The sequence below is a fragment of the Ostrinia furnacalis genome, unplaced genomic scaffold (assembly GCF_004193835.3).
Source record: "Ostrinia furnacalis isolate ACB-3 unplaced genomic scaffold, ASM419383v2 OfSCF2870, whole genome shotgun sequence".
Taxonomy (NCBI): Eukaryota; Metazoa; Arthropoda; class Insecta; order Lepidoptera; family Crambidae; genus Ostrinia; species Ostrinia furnacalis.
This window is the reverse complement of record NW_021133109.1, coordinates 226,066-245,199: the sequence shown is the minus strand read 5'-3', so window position 1 is coordinate 245,199 and position 19,134 is coordinate 226,066. Positions and strand designations below refer to the sequence as shown.

Genomic DNA, 19,134 nt, shown 5'->3' with positions numbered 1-19,134 from the left:
AAAATCTCTTGATTTCTTACCAAAAGCTCAAAGGAAAAATCGGATCCATAGCCCCTTTAAAATTCATGTGATATTATTATGTAAACCAAAATTAATGAAAATTGGCTCAATGATTTCGTCGTGAGAGCGTATACTACTTACCTTGAGGCAGATAAGTAGAGTAAGTAGTCGTATTTATCATACTTGTAAGGATGCGTTTGACTACAAAGATACCTGCTATTAATTATTGAGAAAAATCTAAAACGTTAAAATGACGGTATCGTTATAGCAACTGAACTGCTGTCATAGTGACATTGACCTGATGCCAATGTCACACTAGAAACGTCAGAATAGAGGAACGCACGCGGAAGACTCCGCGCGCTTTTGGTGTTAAGTGATAAATTGTATTTTTTGGCAATAAAATGTGAAAGTTAAGTATCTAGTGTTTTATTTATGAGAATAGATCTACCGGCCTTTAACACTACCAACCCAAATATTATGTGGTCATGTATATTACATGTAAATGAAAATGTGCAAGTAAGTCACGCTGTGTCTACAATGCATTACAAGCTCTTGTTCGTAACGAGCCTGTCAACGAGTTGTCTGTTTGTTTTATTTGGACTGTGGCGATAAACTCGCTCATCTAATGGACTCCTTAATTGGCGAACAGGCAATTAAACAGTGCAAAGGCTTAATTAAATTTAACAATTAATTCGTATATTTGCTCCAAACAAGGGCATAGTTGAATGCCGAGCGAATAGCGCTAAAACTACTGGCTAAGTAGAACGGATGAAATTATAAGTCTTAATTTTATTTCAAAATTGATTAATGTAATCAACAGTAATTAAAAACATAAAATAATGATTGATTTTTCTATTTTAAAATAGTGTTGAAGGCTTAGAATTGATGTTCTATTAAATAATACTTGTCGTGTAATAATTTAACCATTTCTAGTTACAAGCAATAACTAATTAACGTTGCACAAGTTTATGGATAGGTTCTCATCGATAGCATTNGCATATTATGTGTTTGCCAAACCAAATAAAAGGTTCCTTTTAGGCACTTAAAGCATTTATTTACTACGGCCGCTCCATGCAAAGTTCATAAAAACAAAAGACGAACGGCGAAAATTGCAGACACATTTAAATTGGTTGTGCAATCTGCCCCAAAATCGAGAAGAAAAAGTCCATAGAAAAAGTCATGAATCGAAAACAAAAGAGCGTCGAATCGAATCGCGAATTTCGAGCGGAAGAACGGACAAAGCGAGGCGTTACACGCGAGAGGCAGGAAGAAAGAACGTCGCTTACGCGTGTGAAAATGCCGTTAGTGAAATTATGTAAGTCTGGATATAAACTAGGGCTAGGGTTATCAGAATTATTTATTAGTTAGTTACTACAACGTAGGTAGGTAATGTCTATGTCATCTGCGCCTGCAGATACACCGATTGTTTTTATTAGGAATACAATGCTTTGGTACTCCTACCTACATATTTCCTCCTACACCGTATAAGTACTTCACATAGACTTTTAAAATCGGATTTTCAATATTGTAGAGTGGACAGCACATCATTCCAACTGCATAAATGCTCTACATTAGGAACTTAATACAGAAAAGTGCAGTAAATATAAACTTGATAATAGACGCAAAACTTTAAGTTACATTATTCCCTTATCTATCTGATATCCCCTGTAGTTAACATTTACTACAAAATCACAAAGATCACCTGCTTGCCAACCCTGTACCCACTGATGTTATCGTGCTCAGTAAAGACACCTTCCTTCTTACGAAAAAGTCTGGTATCGTTTTTATTAGCCTTTCCAATTGTGTTCAAGATCGATATTGATCTTAATTTGTTGAGGTGATAAAAGAATTAACGTTTTGTTACTTTATTAAAGCACCCAGATTTCATAAAGTATTTGGATTTGAAACTTATCGTGATGTTATTTAACTACAACAAGAGACAGATTTGTGTTATTTTTTTTGCTGAAACAGGAGATTGTTTGATAACATACCTTCTCTCTAGTCAAGCTATTAATATTGTTCACACTTCCTTGTTTTTTCATAGAAAACGATCTAAACGAGGTTACTTGAGCGACTATTTGACAACAATTAAAGGCGAAGATAATTGACGGCTGCATGATAAATTGAGACGTTTGAAGGCAAACATGTATGAATTGGACACAAAAAGGTTTAAAGAAAAACCGTATCTCGGCCACTGAATACAAATATCTGTATTGCAGAACGAGGTTGCAACTGTGGAATGCAGATGTGAAATTTCTCAATGCACAAAGTAAATATTCTGTTAGCATCTCGTGGAGATGAGCAAGCAAGCGAAGTAATCGGGTTATTCGTCTATGCTCGATTTCCTGCAATGGCGATTTTTATCGAGTAATCGAGTGTATCTCACATCGATGTGTGTTATGTAACTCGCGACATGGCGTCCGAGTTTCACTTTCGCGTGAGTTACAGTTTCGACGTGTTTAGGGTTGTCACTTTGAAATGTGAAGTCGGTGTCGAACTGTCGATAAAGTACGCCGGCACACGCCCACTTGGGAAACAGGTCGAGTCGGTAGAGACAGCTGATAGCAGATTGCCGTAGGCTGTAAGCTGCGTTTGATTATAGTTACTCGTATTTAAAAACGGTAACGCAAATGCTGCAAGTTAAGTATCGCCGTAACCCTTTCGGACCCGCGCTTAAACTAGAAAGAAATTTGTAATTTTGAACATGAATTTTAGGTAATTTGGGGCCGCAGATTACGAATCTGCTATAATTTTCCAGATTTTCCGCCGCCATCTTGGAAAATTCATATACCAACAATTGTATCAAACGGGGCCCTTCACTTCCTACGTACAATTGTGAGGGTCAAAATTGTAAGGGTTTTGGAAATTTTATCAATGGCATGTATTCCGAAAAACGTATTTATAACCAGTAAGGAATAAACAGGTTTAATTTTTATACCAGTATTTGCTATTTAATATTGATTTGTGGGCAAAACCAGCTGTTCCATGAGCTCAACAGTAAATATAGCGCTCGAAATATTCCTATGGAGTTTTAATATCTCCTGGATCATGAACAGCATCTCCTGGAAGATGTTGACGATTGAAGGGCTTCGTCTGCTATACCGCTTGCATACTCAGAGGTATGTATCGTCATGAATGTCTGAGCCTTCATCAGAAGAAGAGGAGTAGTTCATCTGAAGTATTCGAAACTAGCTTTTGTCGTTGTCATCGCTCTCATCCCCAGATGCATTGAGCATCTCTGCCATAGTATCGTCGTTTAAAATCGGAAACATGGTGCGGAAACCATGCAAAATTAATAATTACGAGAAACTTAAAATACGCATAAGGTATTGTAGGGCCCACGTCGATACAATTGTGTCAGTAAAGTTCGATAAGCCGTTACGCCAACGCCTTTGCTTACAAGTAGTCACTGTTATCACAAAAAGATGCTATTTTTAACTATTTGTCTAATCAATAACTTGTATATTACTACAATTAAAAAATAAAACCATTGTATGTACTTTCTTTCGCCAAGTCGGGGAACGCAATCAGTCATGAACTGTACAGGTTGTAACCTGCTCACCAACTGCGCTTCGTACAAAATTTGCACGGGAGGTGAAAGAGCGCATCTCGCACAATCGTACGATACTCAGCCCATCCACTTCCGATGTAAAACTAATGAGATAATCTCGATTTTGTAACCCGCACAATTGTATTGGAGCGGTCCGAAAGGGGTAAAATTAAGACAATTACCTACATTATGTCAATATTCTTATTCTTCAGAGCGAAAAATTGCTTCCTTTCCAGGCTTGTGTGTTGATTGACCTGATTAGGATTGTGTTGTTTAGAAAAATTAATGCACGTACGTAGCGTGCCTTAATCTTAAAGTAAGCTTATACATTTTGAAAAAAGGCGTTGTCACTTTCTGTCCTAATTTTGATTTGGATGAGATAAACACCGACAAACGACGATTACTTCATTTAAACAGGTTTTAAAACTCGTGTTGGTTTATCCTTTAAAACCATTAAATTCAGTGCATGCATCGCGTAGTTACTTACGAGTACTTCAAAATAAAATCGAAACCTTGTCCAAAACAGCCGTACAATTTCGTGTGTTTAAAGTTTAAGTAAACCCGTTTAAACAATGAGTGATAAACACTGGATGGGCGTGGCAGTTTATTGCAATACATAGTGGTGTTAACTCGGTGAAGAGGCTATTGTGCAGTAACTTGCATTTGGCACACAGAAATTAAGCATTACGGCAAAATTATTCTAATAAGATTAATTATTATGTACTATAATTGCTTGATTAACATAACACCTCGACAATAGAACATTTTTATTAAAATGAAGAATCTTTTGAAGGGATTTTGAATCGATAACCCTAGGTCTTATAGAAAAACACTGACATCGCGGCTACCGGACACCGCGACGTCTAACCCAGGACTCGTAATCGATTTGATCGATTTAATCGGTCACAAGGCAATCGGTTCTCGACTTTTTTCAAGTTTTGTCTGTCAAAGGTCGTTGGTGGTGCGTTTACGGTTTACGCTCGTTTACGAAATGACCAATTATTTAAGTAATGAGCATGACGATCGTGCTACGAGTATTTAGACAACAATCAAACACCTACGATGCGTTCTTTATGTAGTCTATAACACACGATGAACTTGTGTGAAAATGATGAAATTATTTCCAATACAGCTTGTATTTGCATAAATATTCATTAAGTTTTACCATTGTTTATAAACTAAAAAAATAAACAGATGCTGTAAGATCCTTCAACGGTGTTTTGAAAACCTTGAAAAATAAGTTCAAGGCGTTTTAATCATGTTCAGACAAATACTGAGGCTTGAGATGGTAATTTGTAATTTTTGCTATGAAATATTTAATTGCTGTTTAGTATAATAATTTCTAAGTACTTACCTAGTGCTATAGTTTCTTTTTTTTTGTTGAACTGTATCTACTTAGTAATTATTTGGGATGATTTTATGGCGTTAGGTAGTAGAGATACCTAGGTATCAAATATTTCAGTAAAAAGTAAGAAGAATAGGTGGCTAATAATGTATGCCTTAATTTATTAAAAAAAGCTCTTAAACAATAAAGCCAGTCCAACCGAAGTATGAATGATTAGAGTACATCAACACCTATTGTCTTTTGTAACCTTGACCAATATTTGGTGTAAATGCCAAATGTTTGATCCAGACCCAGCCCGAGGATTGGCGAAAGTCGTCAGAGAGTGATTGACACGAAGTCAATCTAAATGTCATCAGTCCAAGGTTGACTATTGTGAATAACTTAAACATAATTACAAGATGTCATTGCTTTATTGAAGCACGACTTTGAATTACGTGATTTTGCTTATTATTGCGATTAATTTACTTTATAATTAACTTCGTGTGGTAAACAGATTCTATCGCCTTGTTAATAGAGCGTAAAACAATAATAGTAAGCTGTAATAGTTATACTTATGTGTTTTCCTTGATAATAGCATTCGATAGTCTACCTGTAAAACCCATAAATCAGTCAACGTTTTGATATAAACATTTATTCATTACATTTGCAAGCACATTTGTGTCTTCTCTTGTTTTTACTTATATGGCAGATGTCTTCGCTTTCTGCAGGTTTCTCTGTCAACTCATTCATCATTATCATCAGAGTATTGTCAGTTACCTTTGACGTTTGAGACACGTATCACTCAAAGCGTTGGAGCTTTCTATTCCTTGTTGCGACATGATAGAAGTCACAATAAGTAATACAAGTGGTACCTACTTATCAAAATTTAATTAAAGGATTAATATTGGAAGACGGTATTTTGGAAAGTTTATGCCTGACAAAGATGCCGCGACAATTTTGCATTTAAATTCGTTTTCGACGTAACGTGGTTACTCGTTGTGGCCATATATTGTCTGATGCCTTTATTGGTGCATATGGTGGTTATGTAAGTTGAAAATACTGTATGTAGAGCGATGACGCGTTCATCTTCGGGGCGTTTACAATTTACATGCGGTGACTTTTAGCTGTTGTGACCGTGTCAATATGGTATTTGTGAAAGCTATTGTGTTTTAAGTGTAAACAAAATATCAATAGCACTTTGAAATACTAAGAACGTATGCTGTATGAAGCCATAGATACGTTGCAGTTTGACATTTAAAGAGGATGTAGCGGAAGTAACTACTTATGTATACAGTTTTACTGCAAAAGAGGCTGTAAAAGTCACAATTTTATTACTAACGCCAGAAATATTTGCAATTATAAAGTGTAGTGTATGTAGTCAAGTATTTATGAGTATTAAAGTTCAATAGGAAATGTAACATAAAGTACCGCAATAAAATGTCTCCGGCGTGGAGAATACCTCTCATAAACAAAAATCACATTAAGGTCGATTACACAGTAGGGCAACAAGGTAGTCGAACATTAATAGCATTGCTCTTTGCTTGAGTGATCAATCAGTTAGGTAATAAATGTTTCTCCCATCATGTAATCAGATTAATATCTCTCATTGCAATGTGACTGATGTGAGTGTTTAGTGTATGTTAATTGAGATAAAGTTGATGTAAACAAATAGCTTGGAGCTATAAGAAAGTGCTTATATGCTCCAGTTGGTTTGACAGTTGACAGCTGTCAATCGGTCATGCGTGTAAGCATCACATCTCACTAACTGTGATCGAGTTTGAAATAGCTTAAACTGAATTGACAGCGACGGCGATAATTGTGAGGTTACGATTCTCTTTTTAATCCCGGTGAAAAAAGAAAAGTGGTAATTTGCATAACCTCGAACGTGTGTATTTGCATTTCTTCTATCTGTAGCATTACTAAAAATACTAGGTCAAGTACGTAAGTATTTCAAAAAATATAAAAGGACAGTGTGTCAATAATACTAATATCTATCTTAATATGGCAGTGTTTTGTCACACTTCAGGCGATTTTGCTATTACACTGCAGCTTTCTTTTATTTATTACGAGTACTTTGTTGAATTACCTTTACCAGTGTATTATTTTAAACAACGATTGAATGATTGATTGATGCACATAACTGGAACAAAACACGCAATTTGTTATAATAGAGAAGTATAACGCCCAATTAGTTCAAACTAATTACAACTAGGTTGATTTAGTGTTATTAAATGCAAATATAGTTTTTGGGTTCAACCTGAATACATAATATTTTGTTAGGATACACAAACGCATGCATTTGTTGATGTTGTGGCAGTTTATTGACGTTCTAATGACATAATAATGAGTTAGTTGTTTTATGTTGAGTTACGTGTATATTACGCCGCGACTCGGGTGAAGGTTGGTTCAAATGTTGTTACTTCAGGGTTGACTTTAATATAATAATGCACTTTTGCATTGTTATTCTTATCTTTCAATGTTTTCAAAATATGCATTCGATTTTACACTGACTTTACGGTTTCGGAGAAAAGCTAAAGCCTAGAGCTATCACATCTAGAGCTTTCGTTTTCGCCTCTCCTATAAGCTCCATATTTTTTTTTAAATTAATAAATAATAATAATAAATAAACCGAGTCAGTGCCATTTCATAAATGTTATTTGAATTAATTTACGAGGATAATCATGTTTAAAATATAACTTTTACTCTGGTCACCGTTTCATCAACATGCAAATCCTTGTTGCCCCAAAAAGTCGTTGGGACTTGGGATGACTTGGGTCCAATAAAAAGTTGATTACTCGCCATTTGAATTCCAGTTTAATTAAATATATTGACATTACGTACCAATACTAAATTAGGTACTTTATTTTGTAAACAACAGTTTAATTATTGAGGAAAATTATTTTAAACTTTTGAATGGGCGGACCTAAAAACAGCTAATGATATTTTTAAGACTTGAAAGATGCGCCTTTTTAATCCGATTTAAGTTTTATTTACATTGAAGTTGTAAAAAGTTGTTGTGGTGTTGTTTAGAGTTAATTATGTTTACAGTTAGGTATTTTCTTTAGACTATCAACATAATGTAGGTAGTCACACATCTTATGACTAGTTTTTTAATATTTGCTTTGAGCTCTAAAAGTGTCTGACTCAATTTACGTAAGTAGTACATTGAGAATGCAATTTGCAACCTACATTTAGCATATTTTAGCCACTTTTAAGGTCATGCTATCGGTTTGAGTAAATCAGCATCAGAAATTATCAAAGAGTATTTTGCCTCAGAGCTTCTCTGAGACTCTACCAAAAAAATCAGTTTTTAGAGCATTTGAATGTAAAAATTATACGATTTTGCTATCAGTCATTTTATACAAAGTGATAAAGCTTTTTACCAGCTACAATGGTGTCAAAGTTCTTTAATGTTTACGAAGAAAACAGTAACTGTTTACATGCTGTTTCAAAATTCAAAATCTGCTGATTTACATAACCTATCTACTCGACTATGAAGTTAGGAACTTGAACCAAACACGAGGTTAAAGAGTTTGAACATCGCATCGGTTCTGACATTCATGAACTTTCACTGCTGCAGTGAACGTAACATACAAAATGCATAAATCGCATTCATTGCGATACTTAGTCATTGCGCTACCTACAGGGGCGTTGCCGTCGACACTCGCGTTATTGTCTGCGGATTCGTTGCACAATAAAGTACAGTATTTACGACTAAATACGTCCTATAGCTATTTCCTTGAAAGTATGAAACGGTGATTTATAGCAACACAGTAATGAGCTGGGCTTTTTGTTGTTCATATTTATAATATTTTAATAAATCTACATACCTTGTCTTTGCTTCCTTCTTCATGATGTTTTAATTACATGTTAGTGTAATAGGTGTTTTATTAGCGGCTGCTTTATAGTCACATAAAATTTTAGACGCTGTTCCTAGTTTGTTAAAAAAGTGGATCAAATGCAATTGCCAAAATAAGAATACAAAGTTAACATAAATACTTACAACTATTAAAGTAAGTCGCGTTTCGTCATGACCGGCAAAACTAGTCCAGTTCGGGTGTGTAGGTATTGCTAATTTGCGTACCACGAACAAAGACGCTATTTCGACGTGGCAACACTCGCGAAACTGCAGAACCTTATCAAGGCTGCAGAGAATGTAATGCTAAAATGAGTATTGATGCCAAAGTAACAGCTTTGCATCTTATACGAGTACAATGATGATATTAATTATATTAGGTATTTGGTAATATAGAAATGTGGTTTTATTGGTCGTGAACTCGTGGTACAAAACAAAAACCTGATAAAAGCCTTTATTGCAAACCAACGACCCAACTCTACATTTCCAGTTAACTTTATTTGGTCACGTAGATTGCCATAACGCGGCCCTAATGCAACCCGCCAAAAAGTTTGATAATGATACCGCTGCAGTTACCAAAGTCCATTATCATAAGGTTTCGACACCTGACTTTACAATTTTGTCGATGAAAAGTCGTGATCGTAGGGACGAGCGCAATCGCAAACACAGTTATTTGCCGAATGCTCATTATTCCGCGAGCGGTAATCTAAAATGGCAATTATTTGGGCCATTCAATTGTCCTGCCGACTGTCAAGAGCAAAGCGGCCGATTAATTCGTTTCAGATGCAGTTATATGGCTTAATTTCACGTGATTTGACCCTCGTAATAAGATCATCAAATGAGTTACTTAAAACATAAAAGCCGGTGTTTTTCATTCATTTATTTGATAAGCTTCACGCCTTCTGTTATGTATAAATGAAGTATCCATATAGATCAAGGTCAAGATCCAATGCACATAATGGTTCAAATAAAACATGCAAGTGATAAAATTTTAGAAAGTAGGTAAATGATTTGTAACTTGAAGGATATTTCATCATCATCATCATCATCATCATTTCAGCCATAGGACGTCCACTGCTGAACATAGGCCTCCCCCAATGCTTTCCACGTTGATCGATTGGTAGCGGCCAGCGTCCAGCGCTTATCTGCTACCTTTACGATGTCGTCGGTCCTCCTTGCAGGTGGACGCCCACGCTGCGTTTTCCGCAACAAGAATATTTGAAGTATTGTAAAATATCCTTTTGATTTATTCTTTTATTGTAGCTATTGATAAATCTTCAGTGCATTGTTGCATTCCAGCTGTATGACATTCGCCAAATTGACGTCGGCGATTCTAATAAGAAGTAAGTCTCGTGTGCAGCTTGCAACACTGCATTGTCGTTTTGCAACGCATCCCGCTCTCCGGCTTCAATGGCTGGTGATGACATTTCAAAAATTCAGCAAGAATTGTCTTGTTGTGCAGGTAAAGCCAATTAGGCGGCGATCATATCTATAAATTAAACAATCTAGATACTAGCTATCAGTGTAACTTGGGTAATGTTTCAGAATGAGGGAATTTAGGCAACCAAAGATGTGGATAAGATTCAGGCAGAGTTCACTGACCTGAATAGAATAACCCTCACCGAATATGTACATCAACCAGAACCAAAACCTAAATAAAGAATAGAAAGCCTCTCTACAAACTTCTACAACTGGCATGGCAAATAAATAAATAGTAGTATACGTACGTAACGTATTTAGAATTAGTCAATCGATGCACACTTACACACGCGTCGCTTAGATCGATTACATGGCATTCGATCCGAATTGAAAAATAACCATCTGAAATGTCCATGTCCATTAGCAACTTTACATGACATGATATATTTGTTGTAAAATAAGTCGCAATTCAACTAGATTAGATGCTGCCAATATGACGTCGTGTGTAAAACATGAAAATAAATACCGCTGTAAGAGACAACTGTAGAGTCTGTAGTTAGATTCTTTTAAGGTCTTTATCATCAATTCATCAAGACAGTGTTGGCAATTTGAAAGCAAGGTAAAAGTTGATACAAAAACCCAAGTGCTATTCTTAAAGAAATGTCACTCAGTTTTGTTATTCCGAGTATTGCACTTTCGATTTCATTTATTTATAGGTACTTTCACTTACCTTTGACTGTTGGTGTTGGGTGGTTGAAATCTGTTTTCTTCCATGTAGGAAACCCTTGGATTATTACATGACGTTATGCATGTAAATATTACATCATAACTTATTATTACTCGATACGTAGAATGAGCGCTCTAAGTCTTGGTCTAGCCAGTGCACAGTGTGTTATGGGACTGTATAATCGGACATTCTCATTGATTTGATGAAACGTATAGAGCTCAGTTATACAAACATGATAGTAAAACTCCCGTTTGAAAATTCCACGTAGTTTACGCGGTATAAAAATTCAAAGTTACCTATTTTTTTACTTCAAAATTATGCAAAGATATTCTCACTCGTTAAATAATAACATTTAATTCAGAATTGTTATAATACTTCATAGAGCTCTTAAAACTACACGTAATAAGCGTATTAAGTGCTTCGTGAACGCATTCAGTTAATTAGGAAAAATGATTTTTGTGATTTTTGTTTTTATTTTTTTTCTCAATTACACCTTAATATATGCAAACATTTTTAATTGCAAGATATAGTCTGATATTTAATCTAATTGTATTAATAAAATCAGCTTTAAACTCCGTGATGTATTTGAGAAAAAACATAAAACGTCTTAATAAAATTTTTACGCGTCTANATAAAGTTAATACAACATGCAAGCACAAAATTAGAACAAACGAGGTAAATGATTTGTAACTTGAAGGATATTTGAAGTATTGTAAAATATCCTTTTGATTGATTCTTTTGTCGTAGCTATTGATAATCTTCAGTGCATTGTTGCATTCCAGCTGTATGACATTCGCCAAATTCACGTCGGCGATTCTAATAAGAAGTAAGTCTCGTGTGCAGCTTGCAACACTGCATTGTCGTTTTGCAACGCATCCCGCTCTCCGGCTTCAATGGCTGGTGATGACATTTCAAAAATTCAGCAAGAATTGTCTTGTTGTGCAGGTAGAGCCAATTAGGCGGCGATCATATCTATAAATTAAACAATCTAGATACTAGCTATCAGTGTAACTTGGGTAATGTTTCAGAATGAGGGAATTTAGGCAACTAAAGACGCGGATAAGATTCAGGCAGGGTTCACTGACCTGAATAGAATAACCCTCACTGAATAAGCACTTCAACCAGAACCAAAACCTAAATAAAGAATATGAAGCCTCTCTACAAACTTCTACAACTGGTATGGCAAATAAATAAATAGTAGTATACGTATTACGTACGTAACGTATTTAGAATTAGTCAATCGATGCACACTTACACACGCGTCGCTTAGATCGATTACATGGCATTCGATCCGAATTGAAAAATAACCATCTGAAATGTCCATGTCCATTACCAACTTTACATGACATGATATATTTGTTGTAAAATAAGTCGCAATTCAACTAGATTAGATGCTGCCAATATGCCGTCGTGTGTAAAACATGAAAATAAATACCGCTGTAAGAGACAACTGTAGAGTCTGTAGTTAGATTCTTTTAAGGTCTTTATCATCAATTCATCAAGACAGTGTTGGCAATTTGAAAGCAAGGTAAAAGTTGATACAAAAACCCAAGTGCTATTCTTAAAGAAATGTCACTCAGTTTTGTTATTCCGAGTATTGCACTTTCGATTTCATTTATTTATAGGTACTTTCACTTACCTTTGACTGTTGGTGTTGGGTGGTTGAAATCTGTTTTCTTCCATGTAGGAAACCCTTACATGACGTTATGCATGTAAATATTACATAACTTATTATTACTCGATACGTAGAATGAGCGCTCTAAGTCTTGGTCTAGCCAGTGTGTGAAGTAAAATAAGCTTGCGCTGCTTCTTTTCAGCACTGGTCCATTTATTGTCCCAGTATTAACTCTACCACTGGGACTTGTAAAAGTGTCTAGGCCTACTTACAAAAATAAAATGAGTTTTAATGTTTTATTTAGGCGGAATTTACTTGGGTGCTTACAGTTTTATCGTAAAAAGGACCCTTTTAATTGACTCTTAAGAGTGGAACTTGTTTTTTTAATAATACATAATTACAGATTCTACCTACAGATACGAGAAAGATGGAGAGCAGATTGATATGTGCGGTTGTAAGAAATTGATTAAGCCTTGTGTTGCCATACCTTAGCAACTGTGCGGCATTAGTAATAGCAAAGATTATCTGAATCTTTAATTATTGCAAGGCGAAGGATCGTAAATAATATGACTGCTATAAATTTATAATATGTGAACTCGGAGCACGCAGCAATAAATCTAGTTCCTTGTATCTGACTTAGTTTATATGTATATTGTGTGTGTAATGATTTGTAACACAAGCATTCGCGTAAGCGGGTCGGATACCTTATGATCTTATAATAAAATGGCTAGTGGGTAAAAAGTTTGTTGGGCCCAAACTAATAATTTTACCACAATTCTTTGAAATTCCTACAGCACAAAACTTTTGATATCTCTACTCTAGTAATTTTTCTTACAACTTTGACTAAGTTAAAAAGATTTTATTGTAGTTGAAGCTTGATTATTAATTTATAATCCTGACGATGGATTACGATTAGTATGTTTTGTGTATTCTTCTTCTTCTTCTTTTCAGCCAAATGACGTCCACTGCTGGACAAAGGCCTCCCCCAAGGTTTTCCACAATGAACGGTCCTGCGCTGCCCGCATCCAGGCTCTTCCCGCAACCGTTTTGTGTATTAAATAAACGATTTATCCATCAAAAACGCTAAACGCTTGCGCTTGTAATTCATCAAACTGGAAACTGGTTTGTGACTCAGTTCATCGACACATCATTATGGGAATTATAATTGTCAAAATAATGACGCTATTAGTAGATTTTTTCACCTTTCTTTTTTATAGAGATATTAATCTCTTTAGATTAGCGAAATGGTCACAGAAGAGATTTACGTTTTATTTTTGGTTATTTTACCTTAAAATTATGTAATACAGATAAATCATTTCTTGGCAATAAAAGTATACTCAGTGTGAAAAAGTCGATGAAATGTGTTTTAAAACTCTCTTCCTCGAAAAGAAACATTAGTCTATGGGTTTTTTATTTTTTAGTCCTAACAATATAGTGAATGTTGTTTATTATGTTTGACTCTATTCTTTCTCAGTCATTCCATAGTAGGTAATGAAATACTGAAGATGAACTATCACGATCTTTCAACTTGCGGAAAAGTAGACTCTACATAGTTAAAATGAATACTTCAACATGCCCGCAAAGTAGAGTAACAGGTGTAAGTGGCATAGCGCAGAGTTTGTAAAACGTCTCGTTTCAAAATATTAATGTTGTACAAAAGTTGATCCGAGCTTCGCGGGTTTAGGGTGTTACAACGCGGCGCTTGCGCCACCTTTGTCGGGTTTTGCATTCTCGATTCATGCTCAGCGAATCTGTAACTATAGCTCGTTCCTATTTGTAGTAATTTTGATAGTTTACGGGTAACTGTTGTGAATAGCAATGATGAGTCCGTGTTTAATTCAATTGTGCTCACTGGTGTGTTATACATAAAGTCCATAGCTTGGTCACAATAAGTCATTGTCTTTGAGATTTTTAAATATGGTTCCTTGAAATTAAAAAATCTTTGCCTCAGAGGTAATTGGGGTACCTTAATAAATACATAGAAAACATAAATTTTATCGGAAAAGTTACTGACACAAATAAGTTCATGATAATCACGTAATAGAAGACACAGATAAAATATTGACACATTTGAATCGATACAAATTATAAATTCCAATATGACATAACATGGAGATATCAAATCAATTTGACAACAACGCACATTCTTGTAACACATTACAGGAATCAATTGAATATACATAGTATGAATAATATATTACACATTAATTGCATATTATACCGATGGATTGTTGGGATTGCGAGATAAGAGCCGTGTCGTGGCGAACGTGATGTATCGCGATTGCATCTAGGTTACAACATTGTAAACAAACACCTGTCACATAAATATGTTGGGTTTTGTTTTGCTAAGCCGGTATTTTTTACGCTTGTCGCTTGTTTTTAGCTGGTTTCAGCTATTTTCTAGCTATTCGCGGGCGAAGAGAAGGGGTTAAAAAGATGTGTCTCAAATAAATACTGTCAAAATAGGAAACCTGCACTCATATAAGACTTGAGGGACAAGTTACATTCTTGAGAGTTAACAAGATATACCTATTTATGTCTAAGTAAATAATCAACACGATACATAACGAAAATAATGATTTCTTTTAAAGCAAAGATATTTTGAAATCCGTAATGGAATTCCAATAAAACAATAATGGGTTCTTGCATTTGGAAGGTTCTAAAGCCAGGGTGCTTTAATAAAATCGTTAAAATTGATACGTTTGAGGCACGCGCATTTGAATATAGAGCATTTTAGTGATGTGGACCACGATCAGTTTTGTTAATTTAGTAGGTATATTAGGTAGCCAATTTTGGAAAAGTTTTTAAAAATTCATATTATGTCGCTATATTAACTTTCCGGGAAAAACTTGACCTTCATTGGTTGGGTTTTCATGGCGGTCAAGCTGTAGATCCTGGCTACACAGGAGTTGCAGTAGTGGGAACGAGAGGTGGGAATAGTCCCGTATATTAACAAATAGAGTAAATATTTGAAGTTCGATGTATTCGAACAATGGTAAAATGAAACTTGAGTGCTTAAATTACCTATTCCTAAAATATTTTTTTTATACATTCAAGAATGTAGAGTTTCTGCGCAAAACCGAATTTGGAAACGATGACAACAATTTAGCAGTGGTTCAAAAATCGAAGACCATTTCACTCGATTCAAATTCGCAAGATCGAGTATCGATTCTGGTGACGACGCATCACAACCTTCGTTGGTATAAGATCGTAAAAGCCGGCACATTGTCAATATTGCACGTCAGTGGAGGGTATTGAACTGGCGATGCATACCAACACCCAGGTAGGGGAGAACTCGACGTTTCAAATGCACGCGGAAAATGCCGTTTGTGTTTGAAAGTAAGGGTCAACTCTCTTGGATGTGTTTGAACAAAGAAATGCGCCAGCGCACGGTTGAAGCCAATAAAACTAAACTTACTCGATTTGTTTTACCTGTTTATTTGAACCAAGTTTGATCAATGTTTGTTCAAATAATATTGGACCTTGGAGAGGGAAATATGTTATCTTTTATCGAACAAACAAACAAAACAAGACAAAACCAAGGATCGAAGCTAGTAGTAAAGGTTTCCATTTTTTGTTTTTAAGGTTCCGTTTTGAGCAAAATTTGTCACTTGTCATAGGTGGTAAAATGAAAAGGACCGTTTAAACGGATATTAATCAACCATAACAAACCTTCTAACTTCCACTATTCACTAATTACAGCCAAGTTTAGCAATGATAAATGAACGATTTCGACCGTTTAAAAAGTTAAATTGATTTATAAATGGATGACAGCTATATCAATGGTTTGACTGACCTCCAATTTATGTTCACTTGCACAACGGTGCTTGAGTTATTAAGGCGCATTGTGTAGGTATAGGTATTAGACGAAGACATTAACAGTTGAAGATAGGTGTGTACTGTGTAACAGTGGCTTCAGAAAGCAATGTTCCTCGGAAGTGAACGGTTCCGCTCTTTACGACAATGGTGTAAACTATCTGGAATGAGCATTAGGCATCAAGAGCCTTGCCGAGTTTCTATTGTTGCCTTCCTGAGTTAGAGGTTGAAACAATTAGGCAATGCTGGAACCTTGGCTGTTGAAAATCGGCACTAAGCGCGATTTGATGAGCGCACTTTGTTTGCCAGCTGAACCATTGTGCCTTGCAGCCCCTTTATTATTCAATCTCAAAGGAAACATGATTGATGACATTTTGATTCATTCAAGAATGGGATTTATCCCACACTCACACATCATTAGAAATTAATAAGACTGCGTAACCACTGAATCATTCATACTCTATTCGCACACTAATTATAAAATCTTTTACTTTAATTGCGACGTTATTTCTCCCAATTATAAAAATACAATTCAGAAGTCGTAATAATACTCTTGAGAATTTCAGTCGAGACAGTTAGTTAACTAAATAATTCTAAACTCCGCTGTGATCAGCCGCTGACTTGGTCATGCACTTGAGACAATATAAAGTGAGTGTAACAAAAGACTTGCAAAAAGCTTGTTATACTAACGCAATCTATTCATTCCGCCAGATTGGGATACAAGAAAGACAAAACAAAGTGAGACTTCGACGCTAAAACTCCGTTGGTTTTGGTCCAATTGGTCGCGGCCGTCGAATTTCACGGTGCTGTCGAATATTAATTTCTGTACAACGAATCTGGGTCGAAATGCTTACAGTAAATGTAATTATTAGTAAGCAATGTTATGCTTATGAAGGCAATAATTGGTCTGCATTACAATTGCAAATGTATCGACGAAATAAATTGTACCGATGTTTGCAGAACTCCGCAGCTGCACGTGTTGCCCATTTAAATGCATTTTCCCTAGCCTTCGAATGGCTGGCCAGTTGAAAGTCTTGCAGTTTATATCGGAAAATTCTCTATTGAGTTTAGCTCGTCTCGTCTTAACCTAGGTAGGTACTCGTTATTTCTGTAAATGTACGAATTTATTGTCACGTTAACTAATTTTATAGAGCAGACGCTTGGCTTCCCTGTACAGACGATGAGCACTGGATCGCCACGGACCTAGCAGTGCCTGATCCCAAAAGGTTAAAACTGCTAGATTTAACCTAGACTTAACCTTAACTAGATTTAAGTTAAACTAACACTACTTACCCTCTTTATTTCATAATTTTCAATTCATTCTGTGCACACATGTTTAGAGTTGCGGTTTAGATTAATCTATGGAATATTATCTGTGCCTGAATATGACTGTAACTTGTTTTGTGAGCCTTAAATAAATAAATAAATAAATTTGAAAAAAAACCTTGAAAAATGGTACAACTTTTATCATGTGTGTTTCAACGTCAACTAGTTAGACATTGAATGATGTTTTTCAATCTGGTTTTAACTAATCAATCGATTTTGCACCAAATTAATGCATTTTAGGCGTAACGTCTTTTTGCATTGAGTAGGTCATTGTCAAGCAAAACGTGCAACCGATTTTATTTGCTGTGAAATTGCCCGTAAAAGTTATTTGATTGTTTTGCAACTAAGCCAATAGTTCTTGAATCGCCTTGCATAAGTTTTTTTTTCGTTTTGCAACGAAACCAACTTAAGTTTTCTTCGAGTCTTGCATCTCTTTATTCTAAGTTTAATGTTCTAACCCTACGTTAAGTAATTTATATTACTTTTTACAAGTAATTATCTAAAAATTTATGCAATTTCTTGAATGTGGGTTTAAGTTAGGTATTTATTAGTTGTTGAATGTTAATGTGAGATCGTGTTGGATATTCGTTATTGTTACAGTAATTTTATGCAAGTACCATTATTCCTGCCTGCGGTAATTTACAATCAATGGCGGCATACCCACGATGATTGCTATGATACCCAATTAATTGCTTTATGATAATTAAAGGTTTATGATTTATTTTCCTTTCACACCTATTAGGACCTTGTTGAACCATAATAAATAGGCTGCATAAATAAATACTTTTAGGCATCAAAGATCCTTCAAATTATTTCAAGTTTATCCCTATAAATTCCCTGCTGCTGCTGCGTGCTAAGTATGCTAATAGATAGCGCGTCAAATAGATAATGTAATGTTAGACCCTCGCGGGATTTGAACCCACGCCTATTGTTTTGGAACGCAAACCACATGACCAGAGAGTTTCCTAGTTTACTGCTCATGTATTATAAATTATTCATTAATTAATTAAGTCATGAAATTTTCATCTCACCGTATTTTTGAGTTCTCCTCACATCCCCTGCAGGGCCAGCTGTTGCGGCAGAAATCATTAGAAACATGAGGGCAATCCTTGCACTCGCACCCATTTTGATAAAGTCACCGTGTTTTGTTTATAAAAAGTTTTAATTGTGATTTTTTAATTCACGAATAATAGACGCAACTATTTCCCGCGTAGTCCGGTAACATTTGCGCCGCGTGCGTCCGCGCCCGCGAGCTGTGAGCGACTGAGCCCGCCGCTTGCACTTTCTATGGGCTTTATGCGCGCGCGCAGCGTACCGTCTGCTGCACCCGCACTGCGCACGCACGCCGTGACCTATTGTAATCGTGATTTTCGAAAACTTAGGTTTGGGTCGGTGTTAGATTGGAGGTTTCCATGGTTTTAGGATAAGCATGAGATCTTCGGGACGTGATAGGCGTTCTTTCAGCACGACTGCCGCCAGTGACAATGGCCACAATGCGTTG

General features: G+C 35.8%; 1 protein-coding gene across 1 annotated transcript in view; it reads right to left on the bottom strand.

Annotated features, from left to right (window-relative positions):
- Positions 1-18,911, bottom strand: part of LOC114356713 (uncharacterized) — a 64,093-nt gene extending 45,182 nt beyond the window's left edge. The window contains exon 1 of the mRNA XM_028310033.1: positions 18,665-18,911. Within this exon, the coding sequence (XP_028165834.1) occupies positions 18,665-18,758 (94 nt within the window). The 5' untranslated portion in view covers positions 18,759-18,911. The remainder of the gene's footprint in view (positions 1-18,664) is intronic.
- Positions 18,912-19,134: the final 223 nt, after the last annotated feature.